Genomic DNA, 25,838 nt, shown 5'->3' with positions numbered 1-25,838 from the left:
CGAGCGCCAGGCAGGGACCAACAAGTACCATATTTTAACGTCTTTTGGTATGACGCGGCCGGATATCGAACCCGCAACCTTCCGCTCTCCGGGCGGACGCTCTAACCACTACACCACGGAGGCGGTTTTATATATACAGACCCGTGAAGATCCGATTTAGAATTGATCTTCAGTAACCCATGCTTGTGGTAAAAAGCGACTAACGGGGATCGGGTGGTCAGGGTTGCTGACTTGGTTGACATGTCATTGTATCCCAATTGCATAGATCAATACTCATGCTGTTGATTACTGGATTGTCTGGTCCAGACTCGATTATTTACAGACCACCGCCATATAGCTGGAATATTGCTGAGTGTGGCGTAAAACTAAACTCACTCACTCACTCATTATACATCCAATACCAGATTATGGAGTTGCTGCCTCCCGTATCACTGACTAGTGGTAGTATAACACCATCTGATTAAAAATGGCATCCCGTATTGAGTCTGGTATTCTAGACTGAATATGACATCTGAGTCTGCATACAACATTCAAAACTGCATATGATCTCAGATCAAATTTGGTTGTCGAACACTATTTTGAATGAACATGACATCTCAGATTGTTAATTACATTCGAGACTGGACACAACATTCAAGACTGTGGGGCGGGTGGGGTAGCCTAGTGGTTAAAGTGTTGGCTCGTCACGCCAAAGGTCCGGGTTCGATTCCCCACATGGGTACAGTGTGTGAAGTCCAATTCTGGTGTCCCCCACCATGATATTGCTTGAATAAAAACGTACTCACTAATTCAGGCAGTGAGTCACTATATGGCTGAAAAAAGCTGATGCAACATTATATTTTAACTCACTTAAGACTGTGTACAACATCTGAGATTGCATGTATCTTCAAAGACTGCATATAACATTCAACACAGAGATTGCATATGACATTGGATACTGAGTATGACATCCAAGACTGCATACAACATTTTTTTCAGAACATTCCATGAATTATGTCCTGTCTGCAAATGAGAACCTAGCTGGGCAGTCAGGCACCATCAGTACCTGATATCTCTGCCCCATCTCCTTGTGGTGCCATTTTACCTGGAAGCGCTGCAGAACTTTTGTCAGTAGTACATACAGATCCTGCTCAGCAAATCTTCTTCCTGTAAAACACATCACAACTCATCATCAAACACGATGACAACTCATCATCAAACACGATGACAACTCATCATCAAACACGATGACAACTCATCAAACATGACAACTCATCAAACATGACAACTCATCAAACATGATGACAACTCATCATCAAACACATCACAACTCATCAAACACGTCACAACTCATCGTCAAACACGATGACAACTCATCGTCAAACACGATGACAACTCATCATCAAACACATCACAACTCATCATCAAACACATCACAACTCATCATCAAACACGATGACAACTCATCTCATCAAACACGATGACAACTCATCATCAAACACGATGACAACTCATCAAACACATGACAACTCATCATCAAACACATCACAACTCATCATCAAACACATCACAACTCATCATCAAACACGATGACAACTCATCGTCAAACACGATGACAACTCATCACTGAAATATGTAATGTTTTCGTCATTCGTCTGACTCATCATCCATCTTATCCCACACAAGTTCTATGGGACAGAGTTCCTGAGAAGCAGCCGGAGAAAAGTACAGTAATGTTATGCTGCCTCCTAAATTTGCCACACATGCAGTATGAGGATGGACATTACACTGCTGCATAGGCCTGGGACGTTTCACCGATTCACTGATGCACCGATACATCACGATACATTTAAGTTTAATACAGCCATCGTATCGTCGACTGGTGTATTGATACAAAACGATACACGACTTTTTTTCAAAACAGCATTATCTTAAACATGTTAAAGTACTTATATAGAGAAAATTACTCAAGTATGATAGAGCTACTTGTTTGTTTATTACAATGGTGTTATTGTTATATACAAATACCTTGAAATAAATCATTTTACATCTTAATACTGTGTCATTTTTTCAAGGTGTATGTATCGTGATACATATCGTATTGGAGGAAAAATATCGTGATACATATCATATCGTGACAGTGTATCGTCTCAGCCCTACTGCTGCAACATGGTCTTGCCTCTGCATTTATTCAGAGGTAGAACATGATTTCAAATGATTTTGTCCCAGTACAAGATTCCAGTTACCTTGAACAACGATTAGTGTCCTCCAGTGCAGTGTGACATCCTTTGTGTGCAACTTTTTAAAATTGACTGTGAAAGAGACTGTCAGACAGGCAGGTGTTTTGGAAGAGGAATAACAGTGATAGAAATTAGAGCTTGCCCCGAGGCGAATAGTAGAATCTTGCCTGGGCGAATTGAAACCTTGTCACTGGTCCCCCGGTGGGTGACAAGGTTATGTGTCTTTATCATCACTGATTATAAAGAAACATCAGTAACATTGATAAGTTTCGCTTTTAATATGCCCTGCCACACACGCGTTCATTACCTACTTTCATTTTGTTTGTAAACACAGTAATCTGGAAGTTCATACATAAGGAAGTAAGTGACTGCGCCTGACAGAAAATGGCAGAAATATGTGCAGCATTCTTATGAAAACAAGCTTTGTCACTAAGGTGACATAATCCCCCGCCGCAAATTATCAAATCAAACTTATAAAGTAATGAAAGTTTAAGATGAAGTTAAATGTCAACAAAAACATTATTTTGCTCTTTGTTCAAACACACATATTTTCCAGACTGATTTTGACCTTGACATGAATGTCATAGTGTATGAAATATGCAAAACTAGTACTAAAGAAATTCCTTATTGAAAAACATTCAAGGGAGGTCTTGAAAGTCTCTGAAGAAAATCCAGTGAACTGTTCTTAAAATATCTTGCTGACAATTCAGGCTTACATTCTGAAATCTTCATAGTGTCGTCGTGACCCTACAAATTATGTGAAGGTCACCAAAATTGACTGGGCCCTGGGTCTTCCCTAGATGAAGCTTGGTGTCAAATATGAAAAAAATACACTGAATATTTTTTGCGATATCTTGCTGACTATCTTAACAAGCAATTTAACATGCTGAAATCTTCAAAGTGTCTCTGTGACCTTTAAACTTAAGTGAAGGTCACCAAAATTGACTGGGCCCTGCGCCTTCCCTGGATAAAGCTTGGGGTTAAATATGAAGAAAATCCAGTGAATGGTTCTTGAGATAGTTTAACATGCAGGTTAACATGCTGAAATCTTCCAAGTCGCCATGACCTTGAAAATTATGTGAAGGTCACCAAAATCGACTGGGCCCTGCGCCTTCCCTAGATAAAGCTTGGGGTTGAATATGAAGAAAAAATCCACTGAACGGTTCTTGAGATAGCTTAACATGCAGGTAAAACGAGAAAGTCCCCCTTGTGACCTTGAAATTAAGGTCAAGGTCACCAAACCTGACTTGGACCTTTCTTATAGTGTGATGAACCTAGGTACCAAATATGAAAAGAATCTAGTCGACGGTTCTTAAGATATTCCAATTCGTACGTACGTACGTACGAACGGACGAAGCCTAATACTATATCCCCCGGTTTGCGCTAAACGTGCGGCGGGGGATAAAAATGAGCGAAGTAGAACATTCCAGGCATCTTCGCTGTCTCATGGCTTGTTCACAGTGACCGAGAACCTGGCAAGATTTTGTCATTTCTATTACCTACAACTTCTAAAATGCCTCACCATAGTCATTTGTATTACTAGTACTACAGATGGTCAATATAAAGCTGAGTTTTTTACTGCATTGGTTTTTTTTTTTTACTGGGCCAGTAGAAAACATGTTGGACCAGTAAGTTTTTATGTCTACTGGGCCAAAGGGCCAGTTTGAAAATAAGGTTAATTTCTTTCACTGGAATAACATTTGGAAAGAACTTAGCAACATGGTCAAAGTGCAAAAGTCAATCCAAAGGTCAAACTTTGAAATATTGCAAAACAATTAACAAGAGACACAACTACCTCCACATCTACCAAATTTCATTACAGTTTTACAATAATGACTTGAGCAAGGGCCATAAAGACCTCCTTCAATATGGGTGCTGTGGTGGCCATTTTGAAATTCAGATTCAAACTACCAGAACAATTTAGGGTGTTGTCATTGATGGAATCAAGCATGAAGAGTTCCAGCTTCACTGGTCCTTTGTTTTTACTGGAGAAGATGTGGATGCCAACAGATGCCAGTGGATGCCAATAGATGATATCAGATGCCAGAGAAGAGATTGAGTTACCTGCACACATCCTTGGACCGTGGCTGAACGGTGTGAGGAGGAATGGGTGGATGTTGTGGGCAGAACCACCACGGAGCCAACGCTCGGGAAGAAAAGTCTCTGGTTCATGAAAGTACTCAGGCTTCTTAAAGAGTACAAAGTTGTTCATTTCCAGCTGAGTCTGAAAATATGCAACAGTAGGGAACAAAACAGTAAATCAGTGAATAGAGTCTTTGAAGGGCATTTAGTAAATCAGTGAATAGAGTCTTTGAAGGGCATTTAGTAAATCAGTGAATAGAGTCTTTGAAGGGCATTTAGTAAGGCATTTAGTAAATCAGTGAATAGAGTCTTTGAAGGGCATTTAGTAAATCAGTGAATAGAGTCTTTGAAGGGCATTTAGTAAATCAGTGAATAGAGTCTTTGAAGGGCATTTAATAAATCAGTGAATAGAGTCTTTGAAGGGCATTTAATAAATCAGTGAATAGAGTCTTTGAGGGCATTTAGTAAATCAGTGAATAGTCTTTGAAGGGCATTTAGTAAATCAGTGAATAGAGTCTTTGATGGGCATTTAGTAAATCAGTGAATAGACTCTTTGAAGGACATTTAGTAAATCAGTGAATAGACTCTTTGAAGGACATTTAGTAAATCAGTGAATAGAGTCTTTGAAGGGCATTTAGTAAATCAGTGAATAGAGTCTTTGAAGGACATTTAGTAAATCAGTGAATAGAGTCTTTGAAGGACATTTAGTAAATCAGTGAATAGAGTCTTTGAAGGGCATTTAGTAAATCAGTGAATAGAGTCTTTGAAGGGCATTTAGTAAATCAGTGAATAGTTCAAATGAACTGATAGTGTGCTATATTATGGGAAAGTGAACAAAGGCATAAATGCTTAACACTTGCTAACCCAGACCCTAGTTGTTGATGAACTGCAACCACAATAGTTGTAGTCACCCCCTCTCCAGCAGGTACCCCCTCACTCACCCCAGCAGGTACATGATACCCTCCAATAACCAGGTCTTTCTGGAGACTTCTGGACACTTCTAGGCCAATTGGGTAAAACCTGAAAGTGGATGAAGTCCTGCTTGAAAATTACATATTTAACCCGTGAAGATCCAGGTTAGAATTGATCTCAGCAACCCATGCTTGTCATAAGAGGTGACTAATAGGATCTGGTCACGCTTGGCTCACTTGGTTGATACATGTCATCGTATCCAAACCACACAGATTGTTGCTCATGCTGTTGATCACTGGATTGTCTGGTCCAGACTCGATTATTTACAGACCTGTGCCATATAGCTGGAATATTGCTGAGTGTGGCGTAAAACTCAATTACTCTTTCACTGCAGTTCAAGTCACACCTTTCTTACTGAATCTTGAATAAGATGGCTGTTATGCTGTTTTGAACATTAATCCACTTTATTTTGGCTTATTCTTGCCTTTATGCGCATCACTTCCGATTGCTGTTCAAAGACATTAATCCACTTATAACCCAGCATCTCAGCTCATGTTAGCTGGGAGGATAGATGCAGGTCTTGGACATTAATCATCTTGGTGAAACCCACACATAGTGTGTTTACACACCTAGAAACAATCATGGAGAATACGGTTGTTGGTTGCTTAACACCGCACTCAACAGTATTCCAGTTATATGGCGGCGGTCTGTATATAATCGAGTCTGGACCAGACAATCCAGTGTTCAACAGCACAAGCATCTATCTGAGATACGATGACTGTGTCAACCAAGTCAGCGAGCCTGACCACCTGATCCCGGTAGTCTCCTCTTACATCAAGCATGGGTCACTGAAGACCAATTCTAACCCGGATCTTCATGGGAGAATATGGAGCTAACTGGGACGTCCAAAGTGATGCTGATCTTACATGGTTACCCACAAGCATGACACCAACAAACCCAGAACTATCTGGGTGAATTGGAATCTGAACCCACAATCACAGACCGCTTCCATGGTGTAGTGGTTAGAGCATCCGCCCAGAGAGTGGAACGTCGCGGGTTCAATCCCTGACCGCGTCATAGACGTTAAAATATGGTACTTGTTGGTCCCTGCCTGGCGCTCTGCATTAATGGGCACAACAAGGACTGGTCGCCTCGGAGTCAGTATAATGTGTCTGAGTGGGGTATTCATGCTTCACTGCGGTATGGAAGAGAAGTTGTTGGACGAAGGATTTGATTCTCTGTCGTGACATGCACGGAGCATACAACCTACTCATTGAAGAACTAGAAATTGAAGATGTAGTCGGCTACAACTTCTTTCACATAGGAAAAGAAGGTTTTCAGGATCATGTATTGAAATATTGAGATAATAATGAGCCACAAAACACTCCGTTTCCTCCTGCTAAAAATCGAGCCGTGGTTTCTTTGAAGCAGACAAAGCAATGTTTGGTGTTTTGATGTAAACATTTACCACATGACACCAAAAATGCAATTTGATTGGCCGGGCCACATCCAACTTGCTGAATATCTAGAACAGGCTCCACACACTCGGGACACAATCAATGCGGGTTGAAGTGGACGATTTGCTCTGTCTGTTGAATTCAACTAAACACTCCGACGATACGACTCGGTCAAATTCGCATATCAATTGGATGAGCTGACCCTTGTGAGTCCGCCTTTAAACAAGGCCACCTGAGCCCACTGTCATCACAGCTTTCCTTCATTGTTATAAAGCTGAGGCTGTTTTCAGGGCAGCATTTTGCAGAAGGTCAAGGTCTGCCATTAACTGCCAGACAAAAGGAAGTTGCACATGGTAAATATCGCACATGAAGCATACAGTCAAACATATTCACTTATCCATATATATATATGCCACATGATCCAATGGAGATTTTCCACTGAAAAAGAGCCTTTAGCCATTTTTAAAAGTAAGTGCGGTTTTACCTGAAAGTCTCTTTGACAAAAGCTTTAAGATATGGCATCTTCTGTATCATCTGTGCAGTTATCTCCCCTTGTTGGGGAACCACAGCTCTGATCTCCTCTACCAGGGTCTGCTGGACATTGGGGTGGGCAGCCAGACAGTATAAGTTGAAGAGTGCTGCTGGAACTGTCTGGAGGAAGTAAGTAACAGTTATACTCCACTGTTGTTGGAAGCTTTTGTTCAATGTAAGCTGAGTGCTTGTAAATGCTTGCTGGTTTCCTTCTAAATTGAACCTTGCCAAAGCAACTGTAAGGCTTCCCTATTTAGAGTTGTTTGTTGTTTAAACACTTCTCTAAAATCAACATTGCATTTCTCTCATTAACACTAACTATCAGCCCCCAGCAAAGCTACCATATAATCTATTCTGAAAAAATTATGTATTAAGATTGCAATATGAAATTAAAAAGTTTGAATGAATTAATGCAACGTTGCATTAAATCGACTCTCGCACCCTCTACCGACCGAACTATATTTCAAGCGAATCCCATATTATGTCCCTTGGAACGCTCTTTACGAATATCCTATAACGCACCTTTTGACTGAGGCCAGTTCGGCAAACACCGACAACACCACGTGCGACAGTTTTCAATGTATGGAACAATCGTTTACATTCCATATATGGCAAGTGTCATCTGTTTGGAAGCTGTTCATCTCGAAGTTTCAATTACTGATTTCAGGCAAATCGTAAGGGAAAATAAGTCTTTTATTCTATCAATAAGGAGCTAAAGTGAGTGCCACTGAGTGCTATGGCCCAGTATATATATATATACTCTTCAAAAGAAGAAACTTGACATATGAAAAATTTGAATTTTAGAAAACTATTTGACACAAACCAATCCATGCTGAATCCCAACATGTGGGGGAATGGTTACACTCACTCACGTCTGTAGTGAATCGCTAAAATGCACCCTACATGAAATGCACGTGCATCATGAAATTGTGTATCACCCTGAGCTGAAGCCTATGACTGTAGACTTTAAAAAGATACATGAATGGCACTCCATGTGGATTGCTCTTAGCCAATATAGATGACAAGAGAATGAAAAGACTGACTGAAGCTCAATGACCAACGCCAGCGGCCGTTTACAAGGACGGGCATTGCAGCATGAGGTGGCAAGGCACTTCAGTGTGTCCAGACAGACCATCTCAAACCTATGGACCCGATACAACAATACTGGGAGTGTTAATGACAGATCAAAGTCAGGTCAACCTAGAGTTACCACCGCTGCCCAGGATCGCTACATCCGGTTGAGACATCTTCATTCAAACACCACGCCGCCTCATCCACAACAATCCAAATCCCTGGACTGCGCCAAATCGCCGACCAAACAGTGCGCAATTGGTTATGGGAAGCCAGAACTTTTGCCAGAAGATGCCGTTGTTCCCTTCATCAACGTCAACGGTTGATCTTTGGAGCATGACAATGCTCAACCTCACGCTGCACGCGTTTGACAGGACTTCCTCCAGCAAAACAATGTTCAGGTGTTACCTTGGCCTTCTCGATCACTGGATTTGTCCCCCATTGACCATCAATGGGAAACCCTTGATTGACGCTTGCGCCAGCGTAGTCTGCTACCTCAGACACAAGAACTGCACACAGCAGTTCAGCAAGAGTAAAAAAACATTCCTCAAGACAGCATTCGGCATCTCCTTTCTTCTATAGGTCACCGCTGCCATCGATGATCATGGTGGTCACACCAGATACTGACATTTCACTCTGACCAAGTGACCAAGTTATGTGCACTCAGTAAATAAACTCCAAAACAGCATGTCAAGTTTCTTTTTTTGAAGAGTATATTATAGACGAACATATTGTCGAAAATCGTGACTTTGCCTTTAATGCTGCACTCACAATATCCCAGCTATATAGTGGCGGTATGTAAATAACTGAGTCTAACCTGACAACCCAGTGATCAATAGCATGAGAATCGATATACGCATTTGGGATATGATGACATGGGTCTACATGGCAAGTGAGCAAGACCATCTGATCCTGTAAGCCACCTCCTACAACAATCATGGGTTGCTATAGACCAATTCTAACCCGGATCTTCACGCGTGTACCTATCTTAAACTGTACCATACATTTCTGTGTTTCTGAGTGAGCAACTGAGTTGCTTTTATCACAATAAATGTAGGAGGAAGTCTAGATGATGCAGTATGGTAAAATCCACAAGCAGGTGTATGTTGATGAAAATATAATGTTGGCAAATCTGGGAGTTGAACCCACAACTCAAGATTCCTGGCCTGCCCAGGTGATGCAAGTTTGCAGTCATGGCATCTTAGAGGTTTAGGGATGTCTTAAGATCTTCGTTTAGCAGTAGTGAGAACTAAGAACTGGTTTAAATTAGATTGTAACAATGATGATTCCGTCATACCAAAACGATCTGCCAACTCTAGATCATGGGCGGTCTTGTCATGCTATAATCGTGATGTATACAAATCATACCGTGCTGAGGCCATCCCCAAACAGGGACAGAGTGATAGTGGTGACATCTTTAAAGCTGAGTTCTTTCTGTGTGAGCAGGTATGCCAGGAACATGTACTTGTTTTCCGTCAGCTTGTCCTCGTCCACCAACGTCTGGATCTTCTTGGCAGTTTCTTCGACTAAACGACATCCCGTCCTATGAGACAACGCAATTGAGTGAGTCTTTGTTTGATGGTGCTTTAGAAAGTATTTCAGTCATATACAGAGTGAGTCACTGGCAGCGTGGTGTGGTCGGAAAACCCAAAGTGATGCAAAGAGGGGAAGGGGAAGGTGCATGAGGGAAGGAAGATGACAATCGTTTGAACATCACTTTGGAAGTAAGCATTTGAGTCCCTCATATCGGGGTGGTGGAGGAGCGACCGGATGCTACATACACTGGGGATGTGCTGTAAGCAACACATGATCTATTTGGTATTGCACTTTCTCAGTAAACAACAGTCTCTACAGTTAATACAAATGCATAAAATCGGTGATTTACAATGTGATTAGGTTGTCTGACAAAACATCCACTTGCACAGTTTGAGATCGATTGGGTCATTGGATGAAGAGATATTTACCAAAAAACGGGTCCACATGCATTTCATGCCAAACTATAGTAGGGCTGCGCAATGTAACCGTTTTACTGGTATTTACCGGTTCAGACATGAAATTGATACGTATTGCGATAAGCTGTGTTACGAGAGTGTGCTTTTTGTAATTTGTAATAACATTGGTTAGGTGATAATAATTATGAGTCACAATGTTTAAAGTTTTGGGTGTTGGTTGTGGGTCACATTTCTCGTCATATATGTTCAATGGCAATAGTATTTTTAGCGGCATGCCTTTTGGGATGGCGCTCCAGAGTTACCTCCCTTGACCACATCTTTATGTGTTGACATCGTTATGTCGCGGAGTCTCCCAGCGATATCGAGAAAGATCTAAGTGGTTAATGATATAGCCATGCTTTGCTGGAAAGTTCGAGAATCTGTGTCAGTATATATAAAGGCTGGTTGTTGTGGGGTGCGACAAGGAATCACACACAGACTGACACACGGAATTACACGGGACTTGCCTACCATCGTTGTTTGCCTTCGTCAACATCGTCTGACCCTGACACTTTGTGCCTGACTGCTCTCATTTGTAAACAAGCTTCAGTTAGAATATCTGATCTCACTGTAATTACCAAGGCTCGTGGTGAGTTGATATTTTATTTGTGACTCAAAACTTTAGATCTGTGACTCAATTGCATTGTACTAGAAATCTGAATTGTGATTCATTACATCTTGCTCATTGTTTGCTCAATACATTATTGAATATTTTAGACTTGTCTGTGTTATATTTTGCTGGTTCTAAGGGGATTCTTAAACCTTTCGTCACGGCAATTATTTATCCGTAACAGCTGATAGAAAACCAGTATTTCGACATGTATTCGGTAAACTTCGCAACAATTGGAATCTTCGGATATTTCCGTTTTTCAAACCGGAAGTCAAGTTAAGTTCGGTTTGAACTTGTGTTCTTACTTTTTGTTCAAGTGTTCGCAATGTTTGGGATCTGAATGTTTACTCATGAATGACCAGTGATCTCTGATATGTCCTGACCAGGTCAAGATGCTGTCTAAAATCTCAGGACTTTTTTTGAGAGTGGAAAAACTAGTTCAAACTAGTAACCACTGTGTTCATGTTAAATTGTTCTTTTCCTTGTTTCATTTGTGCCAAACATTATTTATTTTGTTATGATTAAAAGTTTTTATTACAGTTTAATCAATCATAGTGATTTTTGTCGTGTTTTTGCTTCATAAATCAAGCATTTACTCGATTATAAGTAGTTTTTTGGGTTAAAAATAATGCCTGCAATACAAATCGCAATATATGCTTTCGCACTGCAATATATCACAATATGAAGATTCACTGCAATACCCACCCCTAGTCTCTAGATAATATTTACTGTTTTGCAAATGAAAAGAAAATGTTTCTACCCAGCAAAGAAGTCCTCAGAATCTAAAATGGTCTTCCATGTTGGGGTGGTGACAAGCTTATGCAGGGGTAGTAAAAACTTCATTTTGGTCGACTTCTCAAACAAAACTGTATTTGAGTTGACCATCCTATTTGCTTCTGCAGAGGCTGAATTGTCCAAGTATCCAAGACGCGTCTCAAAACAATTCATTGCTGCAGCTGAAAAATGGTAACAGTTGGATAAACATGATAAAACTAAGAGGAATGGTCAGATGTCACAAGTGTTATATTTGGGATTACACTTTCTTAGTTAAGTCCAAAATTTTGTACTTTTTGAGTCCAATTAAGGATTTGAACCCACAATCTCAGATTGAGGCACCAAATTGTCAGAAAACAAAGACAGTGATCTAAATCACTCAGCAACTGAAACTTCCACAAAAAAGAAATCGGACAAGTGGTAGTCTAGACAATGTACCTTGTGTAGACCTCAGACAAGGGGTAGTCTAGACTATGTACCTTGTGTAGACCTCAGACAAGGGGTAGTCTAGACTATGTACCTTATGTAGACCTCAGACAAGGGGTAGTCTAGACTATGTACCTTGTGTAGACCTCAGACAAGGGGTAGTCTCGACAATGTACCTTGTGTAGACCTCAGACAAGGTTAGTCTAGACTATGTATCTTGTGTAGACCTCAGACAAGGGGTAGTCTAGACTATGTACCTTGTGTAGACCTCAGACAAGGGGTAGTCTAGACTATGTACCTTGTGTAGACCTCAGACAAGGGGTAGTCTAGACTATGTACCTTGTGTAGACCTCAGACAAGGGGTAGTCTAGACAATGTACCTTGTGTAGACCTCAGACAAGGGGTAGTCTAGACTATGTACCTTGTGTAGACCTCAGACAAGGGGTAGTCTAGACTATGTACCTTGTGTAGACCTCAGACAAGTGGTAGTCTAGACTATGTACCTTGTGTAGACCTCAGACAAGGGGTAGTCTAGACTATGTACCTTGTGTAGACCTCAGACAAGGGGTAGTCTAGACTATGTACCTTGTGTAGACCTCTGACAAGGGGTAGTCTAGACTATGTACCTTGTGTAGACCTCAGACAAGGGGTAGTCTAGACTATGTACCTTGTGTAGACCTCAGACAAGGGGTAGTCTAGACTATGTACCTTGTGTAGACCTCAGACAAGGGTAGTCTAGTCTAGACCTATGTACCTTGACAAGGGGTAGACCTCAGACAATGGGTGTAGTCTAGACAATGTACCTTGTGTAGACCTCAGACAACTGACTGACTGACTGAGTTTGGTTTTACGCCGCTTTTAGCAATATTCCAGCAACATCATGGCGGGGGACACCAGAAATGGGCTTCACACATTGTACTCATGTGGGGATTCGAACCCGGGTCTTTGGCGTGACGAGCCAACGCTTTAACCATTAGGCTACCCCACCGCCCCAGACTTCAGACAAGGGGTAGTCTAGACTATGTACCTTGTGTAGACCTCAGACAAGGGGTAGTCTAGACTATGTACCTTGTGTAGACCTCAGACAAGGGGTAGTCTAGACAATGTACCTTGTGTAGACCTCAGACAAGGGGTAGTCTAGACAATGTACCTTGTGTAGACCTCAGACAACTGACTGACTGACTGAGTTTGGTTTTACGCCGCTTTTAGCAATATTCCAGCAACATCATGGCGGGGGACACCAGAAATGGGCTTCACACATTGTACTCATGTGGGGATTCGAACCCGGGTCTTTGGCGTGACGAGCCAACACTTTAACCATTAGGCTACCCCACCGCCCCAGACTTCAGACAAGGTACAAAGTCTAGACTATGTACCTTGTGTAGACCTCAGACAAGGGGTAGTCTCGACAATGTACCTTGTGTAGACCTCAGGCAAATGTTCATTTGTTTGTTGTTTAATGCTGCACTCAGTAATATTCCAGCTACATGGCAGCGGTCTGTAAATAACTGAACCTCTACCTGACAATCCTGTGATACTGTGATCCTATAGTTGGGATATGACATGTATCAACCAAGCCAGCGAGTCTGACCTGACAATCCTGTGATCCTATAATCCTATAGTTGGGATATGACATGTATCAACCAAGCCAGCAAGTCTGACCAGACAATCCTGTGATCCTATAGTTGGGATATGACATATATCAACCAAGCCAGCCAGTCTGACCAGACAATCCTGTGATCCTATAATCCTATAGTTGGGATATGACATGTATCAACCAAGCGAGCGAGTCTGACCAGACAATCCTGTGAACCTATAGTTGGGATATGACATGTATCAACCAAGCCAGCCAGTCTGACCAGACAATCCTGTGATCCTATAATCCTATAGTTGGGCTATGACATGTATCAGCCAAGCCAGCCAGTCTGACCAGACAATCCTGTGATCCTATAATCCTATAGTTGGGATATGACATGTATCAACCAAGCCACCCAGTCTGACCAGACAATCCTGTGATCCTATAATCCTATAGTTGGGATATGACATGTATCAACCAAGCCAGCGAGTCTGACCTGACAATCCTGTGATCGTATAATCCTATAGTTGGGATATGACATGTATCAACCAAGCCAGCGAGTCAGACCAGACAATCCTGTGATACTATAATCCTATAGTTGGGATATGACATGTATCAACCAAGCCAGCCAGTCTGACCAGACAATCCTGTGATCCTATAATCCTATAGTTGGGATATGACATGTATCAACCAAGCCAGCGAGTCTGACCAGACAATCCTGTGATCCTATAATCCTATAGTTGGGATATGACATGTATCAACCAAGCCAGCAAGTCTTACCAGACAATCCTGTGATCCTATAATCCTATAGTTGGGATATGACATGTATCAACAAAGCCAGCGAGTCTGAGCAGACAATCCCAATAGTTGCCTCTTACGACATGCATGGGTTGCTGAACACCAATTCTAACCGAGATGTTCATGGGTACCTCTGACAAGTGAAACCTGGCAATGCAGGTGTTATCATATAGCAGTGTATGAAATAAGGCCCATCCGACCGACCGACCGAGATGGGCTAGATTTCTGCCGGACAGTCTAATTTTACAGCTAGCCAGCTGGATGGACGGGTGAAAACAATATTCAGATAACGTGTCCACTGGCACTGTCTATTTAGTGTTTAAGAAGGACTTGTTGAATCTCTCCTGGGCTGGTAAGTTTTAGAAGTTACTAGCCCAGAAGTCTGGCTGGGTTTTTGGCTTATTTCATACATACATATAGGCATGGTCTGTACACACATAAACACGTTGTTTAGGAGAACTTTGACCTACATTCCAAAGACCACTTTGCCATTTCAATTTCGAAGTCTTTCACTTCACCATCTTCATTTCTTAAGTTCTCAATCTTGTCCACAAATTCTGATGCAACTTGATTTGTAAAGGGGAGGTAAGCATAGACTTCGTGAGGTCTCATCATCAACTTCTGGACCGCTGTGCGGAGACGGTACCACTCTTCACCATTACTGTAAACAAGAGATGTCGGTAGAGTTACAATCAATTTGAAACAGAAGCAGTCGGGACATATCTTCTGCATCTACCTAATGGTTACTTGTGTCACTAGTCTTTCATGAATTTTTTCTTGCCTTAGACCTGTGGATTTTAAAGGAGATTAGACTTCTCTTAATTGGCAGTCTTTCAACATGTTGCAAGTCGTTGTAAAACGTCTTTCTTTGCCTGTAAACTGGAATTCTTTTGGTGTATCAATTTCGCAACTGATAACTGACCTAATTAGGGACAGGTCAGTTATTTTAGGGGTTGGGGGGGTCAAATGGAACTAGGGGAGGCCACCTAAATATAATTCTCTAGGTTAGGGTAATATATAATACCAAACTATACTAATGTCAGAGGCTCTTGAAAACTAGAAATTTTATGGTAAGATATAAAGCTCTTTGCATATTGCCTTTTCAAGGAGATCCTGAAAAAGCATGGCTGTGGGGAGCGTAAATAAAAAATACTATAAGGATTAGATGAGAATAGTACATCTGTGCATCAAAAACTTTGATGCTGCACTCCATTTAAGGAAATGAAACCTACTTGTGCAACCTTACATGATAAACCTGTTGCACCAGACAAAAACAACTGCACCTGCTGCTTAACATACAATTATATATAACAGTGTCATATAATGGGATTGATGATTTAGAAGATCATTACCGGTATATCGAATTTATTCTTGATCTTAAAAGGACATATTTTACCTTACATACTGTTCCAGCTGAAGTCTGAACAGTCAAATTCACACACATGCATAGGGTGCAAGTTTTTACATATATTTGAAAGTTGTATTCTGAGAGAAACAAATAAAGAATCACAGGATAATTCAAGTGTTCCTTTATTATTTTCCAGTTTTCTACACTAAAGCGCTATACAAACTGGTGATGAAAACTGGAAAATATCAAAGGAACGCTTGAATTTTCCTGTGATCCTCTATTTATTTCTCTCCGTATAATTTTGCAGTTTCAGACTGCACCAGTTCTATAAGCAATGTCATTCCCATTTTCATGGTAAGCAATGCAATATGTCCTCAGTTAGTGATAAAAAATGGGGTGGGGAGTTGGGAAGAGCACATTGTTACTCCACTTAGGGCATCATTTTTTCTTATGTGTTTCACGTAGCCACCAAATTCTGAAAATGTGTCGTTTGTTCGGGAATTTTTTAAAAAAAATTCTTATTACAATTTCTCGCGTTCTTTGGACTTGTGGCAGCAACTGAATAAACCATTTTAGACAGATAAAAAATTTATATGACGAGGCGTTACAGTTTAGGTTCGAGTTAGCGGTTTTGGAATGTTGGAAAAAAAGAAGTTTTCTGGGGGGTGTCTGCAATGAAATTAAAAGGGTTTGGTCGAGTGATGAGAAACACAAAAAATAAAAATGCTGCCCTTACGTAAAGCCCAGTCCAGGAGACATGTCCCTCTTCCGTCTGTAGAGCTGCACACTCTCCAGCAGTGGGGGGATGTAGGGAATCCTGCCTTCATGTTGGTACACCGTTCGGAAATAGTCAGGATCAAATATGTGGACAGTAGTTTTACCAGCAAGTGTCTTCTTCGCAATCTTCCCATATTTGTCATGCAGCCATATCAATGAATCTTGGTACTTGTCAACATTCTTGAAGCGTCCTGAATAGAAAAAGGAAGTGTTTCATATACAATACAACCAACTGATTTCATGGTAGGTATGGAGTAATTTGGAATAATGTAGTGCATGTGTGTACATTTTTCCGGACTAATGCCAGTTTTAAAGTCTCAGCTCATTGAGACATCATGCTGCTGTCTAAAATGAAGATACTAAAGTACTGTCGGAAATAGAAAAAAACTGTTTTTAGGCTGTTACTCTGTATCCCTAAAATTTACACAATTGCAAATAGCATATGTCGAAATAACCCACTTCGGCCTAACTGGGCGTTCAGTGGGATGCATTATACGATATCCAGAAAAGCATGTTTACTCGTAAAATCGGGCAAAACTTAGAAAAATACGAATAGCTGCTGAAAACAATAGATCAGACTATAGATGGCAATTAGGTCGCTCAGCCAGGTATGACGACAGACCGTTGACTTACCTGGCATGAAATGCACATGCTGCCTACAGGCACAAGGGGTCATCTCAAAGATATTTTGTGCTTTTTCATGTGTGTTGACTATGTCTTATCTATTGATTAACATCTTACGTGTCTTTCTTTCATAAAGTTTATGTTGAGATATGTAAAAGAGTATGATACCCGAAAACCATAGAAACGCATCGTAGTATATAGGTGGCATGACCACCCGAAGATCGACAGGACTGGATATTATTTGTAAATTGTTATGACGTGCCGTGTTCCTCCCCAGTATAATTGCCCTAAAGGATTATCTTTTCTTAGCTGATATCTCTATCCCCCAGCCCGACCCCAGGTTTTGCTTTTGAGACGACCTCTCCTATCTGTTTCTTTTATAGTGACAATGAGACTGCATGGTAGCTACATCCTTAATAGATTCGAATTTCAGCATAAAAGTTATTATTTTTTACGTCAGCTATCGTTTATAATGAATCTACGTCTAATTTCAAATTGGGCATTTAAAAAGTGTCCTTTGTAATACAATATCGTCGCAGTAAAGTCCCTTTTCTCCGTTTCCTATCCCTCTACCACTGAGACTGTAGTTAGGCCGAACTTAGTATAACAGATATTTCATACTTTCACATATCAACTCCATAAATTGTAGAGATAAATGAGAAAATAGTTTTTTTCTATTTCCGACAGTACTTTAGTCCTTGTTTTTCCTTCTCAAATCTGAGCGCCAGGCAGGGTAACAATAATTACTCATTTTAAACAGCCATGGATCAAACCACTGACCATCTAATTCCTTGGCAGATGCTCTGTCCGTTCAAATAAGATAGCAGTTAAACTGGTTTGAAAAGAAGATACTGCTAAGTATTGTCTGAGGTTTTGTTATATGTTAAAAGACAGCAACTTCCCCTACTTTCTATTGACAGTAATCTAGGATGATTCATATTGTTAAATAGCTTTACAGAAACTTTGAGAAAACTGAATACCACCTAATATTTGAACGTCATAAATATATATTAAATGGATTTGTATGCTTATATATACTGTGCTGAAATAGTAGGGGATAGTGGGAATGAACACAGATCTACTAGTCCAGGTGCCATTAGCAGACAGAATTATGATATGATCATATCTGAAAAAGATAAGGTGATCAGATCTCATGAGTGAGTGAGTTTAGTTTCACGCCGCTTTTAGCAATATTCCAGCAATATCACGGCGGGGACATCAGATCAGATCTCATGGGTTCTAGTGGTTAGTGTGATGAGATGGTTGTGAACAGTGTGTGGATATTTTCCAAATTTTGCTAGCCATTTTCATGCTTCACACCGAGGGGTGGCAAATGGCTGGTGGGACAGCACCAGCACACATGCAGGTGTAATTCAGCACAGCCAGGTGAGATTACCCCAGCTAGTCAAGCACTGTTCCATCAGCCGTTTGTCATGCCCCGGTGTGAAGCGTGAAAATAGCACAATATTACATGATACTATCATTGATAGTTTCATAAACAACTTTTTCCATGATCGATCAAAAAAGGTCAGACTTCAGATCCTGTTGGGTACAGAGGTTTCAGGACCATGTGTTTTATTTATGTTTTGTGCACTTGTCCCTATTTCGAGTTATTTAATAATATGTCATTCTCATTTGAACCAAACCGGACTACATCTGGTTTGAGGGAAGACACATGAGCATCAGCTGCCATCTGTGCTGACGATTTTGTACCGTCTGAGCACATACTCTTGCTAACAGCTTTCTTATCTGAGTGGCAGTTTGCAACCAATTTCTCAATGCCATTGTCCCGACTAATCTGTTCGGCCATTTCTTGTCTAGGATGACTGTTTGATCCATTGGTTGGTACAACTTCCACGATCTGCCATTATGATTTAATGTGTTCAGTACAGTTCCTTGACCCTTAGTGAGGATCACTGACTCATCATATCCCATGGCACAGATAAATGCTCATGCTGTTGATCACTGGACTGTCTGGTCTAGGCTTAATTATATACAGACCATAGCCATATAGCTGGAATATTGCTGAGTGTGGTGTTAAAAACAAACAAAAAAAATCAATGAAAACAATATACAACTGCTCATGACAGTGTGTGTCAATGGTAAATCTGGCATACTGCCATGGTCACATGCCTCATGACTGTCACGATTTTATTCAACTGTCAGCTGTAGTTGAAACAGTTCAGCTTATTTGACATGGAAATGAGTTGAAAAATGGACATGTGTGATGAATTGTCATGCCATGTTGAATTCTGCTAAAATACAACTGATACTGACTCATGCTGTCATTTTTCCTGCCTACTTAGAACAAAACAGGACATCTGTGGGTGTTAAGCTGAGATGATTAACATAAAGATGGTTATAAGTATATTTAGCTCACTATATGTTTGACTCCTTAAATAATTATTCTCACTGGGGTACAACTTTACAATATGTTTGCCACTCATTAAACCCACTAATTGCTTTTTAAGCCTCACATTATCGAAAACATTCAAGGAATCACTTTTCAAGACTGATGGATTTTCAGGAAATTTTTATACTTGCATAACCTTGATTCATGACTGACTGACTGAGTTTGGTTTTACGCCGCTTTTAGCAATATTCCAGCAACATCACGGCAGGGGACACCAGAAATGGGCTTCACACATTTTACCCATGTGGGGATTCGAACCCGGGTCTTCGGCGTGACGAGCCAACGCTTTAATCACTAGGCTACCCCACTGCCCCTCTTGATTCATGAACATAAGGGAAGTGTGACGAAAATCATATTATAAATGCACGATTTCATTTTGTATACTCACTGATCATTTTATACATTGATTCAGGAAATGGCCAATTTTCCTCTCATGAATGAAACGTTTGTTTACAGAAGCCATTTGAAATCATCACCCATTCGTGTGGTAACAAAATGTGAGGTCACCTTCGTGGATTGCATAGTCGGTTACTTTTTTAATCACTATGTACGACAGTCCATTGCATTAAGTATAGACACCTAGGAAAGCAGACGACGAGATGTGAGAAGGTTGGTGCAAACGATATCTTTTTTACTTGACATTTTGTCAAAATAAAATTGGGTATTTGGTGGCATAACGGATGATGTGGTCAAATTCCGTATTGCACCCCAGATTCTGTATTGAACCCCTACCACTACGCTATGATTTGTTTTATTAAGTAACAGATTAATGCAAGATAAGAGGGTATATAATAAATATAGAATATCATACTCGTGCATTTGGATGTTTTGTATTGAATTGGAAGATGTCATGTCATGTCGTTCTCTTCGAACTCGTTGTTTTTCTGCTCCCATGACATCTTGTTCAATACAAAACATCCAAATGCACTAGTATGACGTTCTATATATGTATCGTAATGTATGTACATCAAAACTACCGCTTCGTGATGTCAGTCGAGACTTAAATTATGAAATAGCATGATAATTACCACGATCCACAAATCAAGGTTATCCACAAATTTAGGTTACGGTTCTGAAAATATATTTCACAATTTGCTCTGATTTGAGATTTACTGATAAACCTGACAATTTTTCAAAACAGTGTTTGGGCTAACAGCAAACGTATTGTTTCACACTACAGTCAGGTACAGTTCAGCTGACATTTGATAAATAACATATAATCGAGTCTGGACCAGACAATCCAGTGACTGACATCATGAGCATCGATCTACTGGCTACCGAAAAGTTATCGCCATATTTTAGTGGTATTTGCAAAACCTGCATCACATGTGATACTGATGTATTGACGTAAAACTTCGCTAGCCAGTACACATTCGGGAAACGGACAAACATTTATGTGATACAAAGTGAGCTAACCACAAATGATCAGAATAGCTGGTCAGTATTGTTCGGTATTTGAAATCTTAACTTACCTATTCTGTGGTCCAACAGTGACCCGAGGTAAGGCAGTCCGCGGGGACCTGGTATATCCCGAAACGGTTTGGGAGCTTTCACGGTTGTGAAATCGTCTGATTGGAAAACACCTGTACTTCGTAGCCTTCTGCAAACGCAACACTGTGAAGCTGTCGGTCTCAATATTGGTAATGCACTTCCACACACAGTAACAAGGTGTTTGTTGTACAAACGCAACGAGTACACGTGCGAAACATTCATCTCTCTGTCGGTCTACCACTCTGACAGTGGAGTTTCACTGTTTGTGCATGACAGACTGGCCAGTCGACAATTAATTCACTTATCACGAGAATACGCAAATTCGTTGGTTGAAATGGGGTAACCTAGATCCCAAACGTGTCTATTTTTATCACGTTTTGCTGTGATGTATTACGGAATAAGATTGGCTTTCCCGTCTATGCATTCTAGACTGGTTCCGGGTTGTCTCGGCAGAAGAGAGGAACGGTAACAAGTCTTCCAAGTGTGTTTCACGAACGAACGGTTCACTAAGCTGGGCCTCGTCTTTACGACTCGCACCGATTTTAATGGTTTGCTGGCCAAGGTCACTCGGAAATACCCGGATTCGTTCGGCGGAAACCAGCGAAGAACGAACGGGAATCTGTCTCGATCGCCATCTCAGAGCCTCTTGACCAGGCAGGTGATTGTGAGACATTGAAAAACCACGAAAATGCCTTTCAGTTGCCATACACATTCTAGTACATGGCACAAATATCATAGGTTTCATAAATGTTATTTTCATAATTAGCGACATATGGGAGTGTGATATGTTTTGACACTCCAAAGCTTATTCGCTACAAAGAAAGTTTCAATTCAATTTTAACTTTGATATTTCCTGAGATGAAACGTTTGAATAAGCATCGATAAACAAAATAATCAAAAGATGGTATAGAGAAAACAGTGTATTTTTTTAAGTCCATTTAGAAGCCAGTGCTCACTGTCATAAGTAAAACTTTTGAGTGTGACGATTACTTTGAAGAAGGATACAGTCTGTCCATACCTAGAAGAGTACCGTTCCCACTCCTAAAGAAGGTTGAAGAGGAGTTGAGGCGTATGGCGAAAGACGGCATCATCGAGGAAGTGACAGCCCACAGAGTGGTGCGCACCGATGGTACCAGTTGTGAAACGCAACAAGAAGATACGAATATGCGTAGACCTGAAGAAGTTGAATGTCGCTGTCAAACGTGAAAGGTACATTCTCCCAACGTTTGAAGATGTCACTCCGAAACTGAACGGCGCACGTTTCTTCTCTAAACTGGATGCATCAAGCGGATTTCACCAAATTCCATTGGATCCAGACAGCAGTCTCTTACCCAGCTAACATGACACTACTGAGCCCGTACTGGTATTATAAGGACCACAATATAGGCTTGATAACGGATCTCAGTACCGGACCAGTAACGTTTTGCACTTTGGCGTGGAAATGGCCCAATACAAATAACAACACACTGGCGTTGTACTGGCAGTGTACTGGTCTTGTACTGGCCCAGTATGATATTATGTGTACTGGTACCATAGCACGTTTACATTCTGGACCCTTTTGTATGAAACCACACTAGACCTGTGGTCTAGAGGTAGTCCGTTGGCTTCACAACCGAAGGGTCCGTAGTTCGATTCGGATGTCAGCCTCGACCAAGGAATCTACATTGCTCCAGTCCATGGCCACCCCAAGTGGGCACCGTGAGTGAGGCGACGAGCCTCCCCCAGGGCATGTATCATGATGTAAATAAACAGTGCAAATGTACACGAACTAAGTCGATTATTCCCGCAAAGGAATCTCGGCTGTTACAACAGCAAACTCCCAAATTTTAACTGGCACGAGTTCAACAATTGACATAGCACTAGGATCCATCTATAATAATTGTCACCAATGTCACCCCTTGGAAGCGTCACCCCTCTGTATTCAATTTGCTGATCATACTAAAAGGAAAACAACAGGGATAAAGTAAAACATCTTTTATATCTTCTGAGTTCATATACAATATATTGTAGTTACTCGGATGTGTTGTTATCGCGAGTGGTGGCCGCAGCCTCCTTAGCCCGTAGCCGCTTCTTGCGGCCCCCGTCCCTGTCCCCCGAATTTATCAGCCATCATCTCACTGTGAGCCTCCTTTTCTGTTGCTGTTGTAAGCAGGGGAGTTTTGAGAACAGCTCCTGAAGCATAGTTGAAGATTATATGAATGTTCATAAACATCAAAACCGTTATGCAGAAAAATAGAGTTCTAATTATTTAACTGCACAGCTGTCAAACCTAATATGTAATGCCTTAATCATTTAGGAAAGCTTTCAAGTGTTAGAATGGTTGCCCTGGAAACTTGGTCTTACTGCAGGTTTCAAGTCACTGTACTTTAGCTCATCTGAATCAAAACGAAACATCACAGCCATACCCAGAGCACTGACAGAGATCAGAGTATTTGACTCGTCCTATACATACCCAATTTCTGCTTAATCACTGCAGAAATAAATGATCAATGAGTTAAACTGGCATTTTTAATATGGCCGCCGTAGTGACCTTATTTGAAATCTGATTGGAATGACCACCATTAATTTCACATATGGTTCACTATAGTGACTAGGCACTCCAGCTGAAGTGCTAACTTTCATTGACATTATATTCCTTTAATTCTCAAATCTACATAATCTATAGAACTATATATCAGAGCTATTATACTCACTAGTGATTGCAGCGCACAGCTGAAGTTGAGCAAATGCTTTCTTACTTGGTCCTTTCTTCTTCCGCCATTGTTTGTCTCAACCAGTTATATTGAGAAGCAATAGTATGTCCAAGGACATACTTCATGGTTCTTTGGACGGTTTCCTTTACGGTGCTTCCGCCAATATGCTTTTGGCGATCAACCTGTGAAAATATCAGATGGTTAGGTCACTAAGTAATGTTGCAGGGTATTAGGAGGGTAACATTTTGAAAAGGCTGTCAAGATAATTATTTGCAAAACTGGGTAACAACATTTTAGAATAAGGTGAAAAGACTAAATAACTTATACAAGATGGGATCAAATAAACACATGATAACAGTAACGTCTATTTTAAATGATTTTCAGTAGGTCTGATTAATACTTGTGAAATTGCACTGAAAACAATTTGAGCCTGTCAGTATAGGAATGCTTACAAACAATTGTACAACTGCACTTTATAATCTAGTAGTATAAGCTTGAGGTGTAGTATTGCTACTAGACCATAATCTACTACTCCTAAATTTATCACAAGTATAAAATGCCAGATGATTTGATGTATCTTAGTACAGAATATTTAAATTCATCGGTACGACATTACTGTTGTTAGATTGTGGTCAATGTCATGGAACTGCAAGCAGATTTTGAATGTGGAAGGGAAAACAGTTTTGTTTTGAGCAGAACTGAATGGACCCAAATTGGTAATAGATATTTTCTCGTGCCCCTTTATATTGGCCTTAAAGTTACATATGATTTATATGTTGTTTTCAAAGAATACCTACATATTTGGCCAAATGATTTGCTGACACATCAACCCCTCACCTCTAGCAGACGATGAAATGGCAGGCACATTTTAACCGATAATGTAATTCAATTTACCCACAATGCACCATGTAAGTTCTGGCTCTGTAGTGGCCCTTTAATGGCCCCGTACCGTATTTCATTAAGTACTGTGCCAGTACCCGACCAATAACTTAGTCCTATACTGTATGCAGCATACTGGCCCAGTAACGTTACACTATGCCTTTAAACAAACTGTGATGTTGCGACTGGGCCAGTATTAAAACAATACAGTTAAGACAGTATTGTAAAATGCATAATGGGCCATTTAGGTTAATGCTTAATGCCGTTACTGAAGTTACAAGTGAGGAAGGGAGCCGTTACTGGCCCAGTTGTGTCATGTTTGCTGGGTAACAACCTTCATAACTCCCTTCGGTCGTTTCTGCTTTAAACGAGTTCCCTTCGGAATTACATCCGCTCCAGAGATCTTTCAGAGGAAGATGTGCGAAGTACTCAAAGGGTTGGAGGGCTCAGAAGCCATTATGGTCGATGTCTTGATCTGGGGTCGAACTATCGATCTCGAGGAGCACGACAAGAGACTGAACAGTGTTCTCGAACGAGTCAAACGCTCAGGTTTGAAGTTGAACCGGGAGAAGTGTGAAATCCGGAAAACGTCCATCTGCTACTTTGGTCACGTGATCAGTGAAAATGGAAGACTCAAGTTATCAGAGACCTACCAGCTCCAACAAATATCACTGAACTGAGGCGAGCTATGGGCATGATCAACTATCTGGGATGATTTTGTCCAGACCTTTCATCAGTTCTCCGTCCAATGAGTGACCTACTCAAATCTGCTGCAGTATGGACATGGGGTCCTGCCCAAGATGCAGCTTTCTTGAGAGTCAAAGACATGCTGACAAGTCCAGCTGTTCTACAGTTCTACGACCTGGAGAAACCCACAGTTGTGAGTGCCGATGCAATCAGCTATGGCCTAGGAGCTACACTTCTACAACAGCACGGCGACCAGTTGTTGCCAGTAGCATTCTGCTCACGGACCTTAACTCCTGCTGAGACCAGGTACTCTCAGATCGAGAAGGAATGGCTAGCGAGTGTATGGGCTTGCGAGAAGTTTGCAAGATACCTGTATGGACTGGAGTCGTTCCGACTACTGACAGACCGTAAGCCGCTAGTACCCTTGATCAACAAGTCAGATCTGGATAGAGCACCAGCACTCGTCTCCTTATGCGTCT

General features: G+C 41.0%; 1 protein-coding gene across 1 annotated transcript; it reads right to left on the bottom strand.

Annotated features, from left to right (window-relative positions):
- Nucleotides 1-278: 278 nt before the first annotated feature.
- On the bottom strand, nucleotides 279-21,640 carry LOC124277487 (probable cytochrome P450 CYP44). The gene is made up of 9 exons (XM_046713184.1): nucleotides 21,082-21,640; nucleotides 16,532-16,763; nucleotides 14,918-15,108; nucleotides 11,634-11,829; nucleotides 9,641-9,815; nucleotides 7,155-7,321; nucleotides 5,243-5,321; nucleotides 4,284-4,443; nucleotides 279-1,146 (listed from the first exon to the last, which is right to left on the bottom strand). The coding sequence occupies exons 1-9, from the start codon at nucleotides 21,320-21,322 to the stop codon at nucleotides 992-994; spliced, it is 1,596 nt and encodes a 531-aa protein (XP_046569140.1). The 5' UTR covers nucleotides 21,323-21,640; the 3' UTR covers nucleotides 279-991.
- Nucleotides 21,641-25,838: the final 4,198 nt, after the last annotated feature.

This window comes from Haliotis rubra, unplaced genomic scaffold, assembly GCF_003918875.1.
Source record: "Haliotis rubra isolate DU_JTF1 unplaced genomic scaffold, ASM391887v1 Scf222, whole genome shotgun sequence".
Classification (NCBI taxonomy): domain Eukaryota; kingdom Metazoa; phylum Mollusca; class Gastropoda; order Lepetellida; family Haliotidae; genus Haliotis; species Haliotis rubra.
This window is presented reverse-complemented; position numbering and strand designations above follow the sequence as displayed.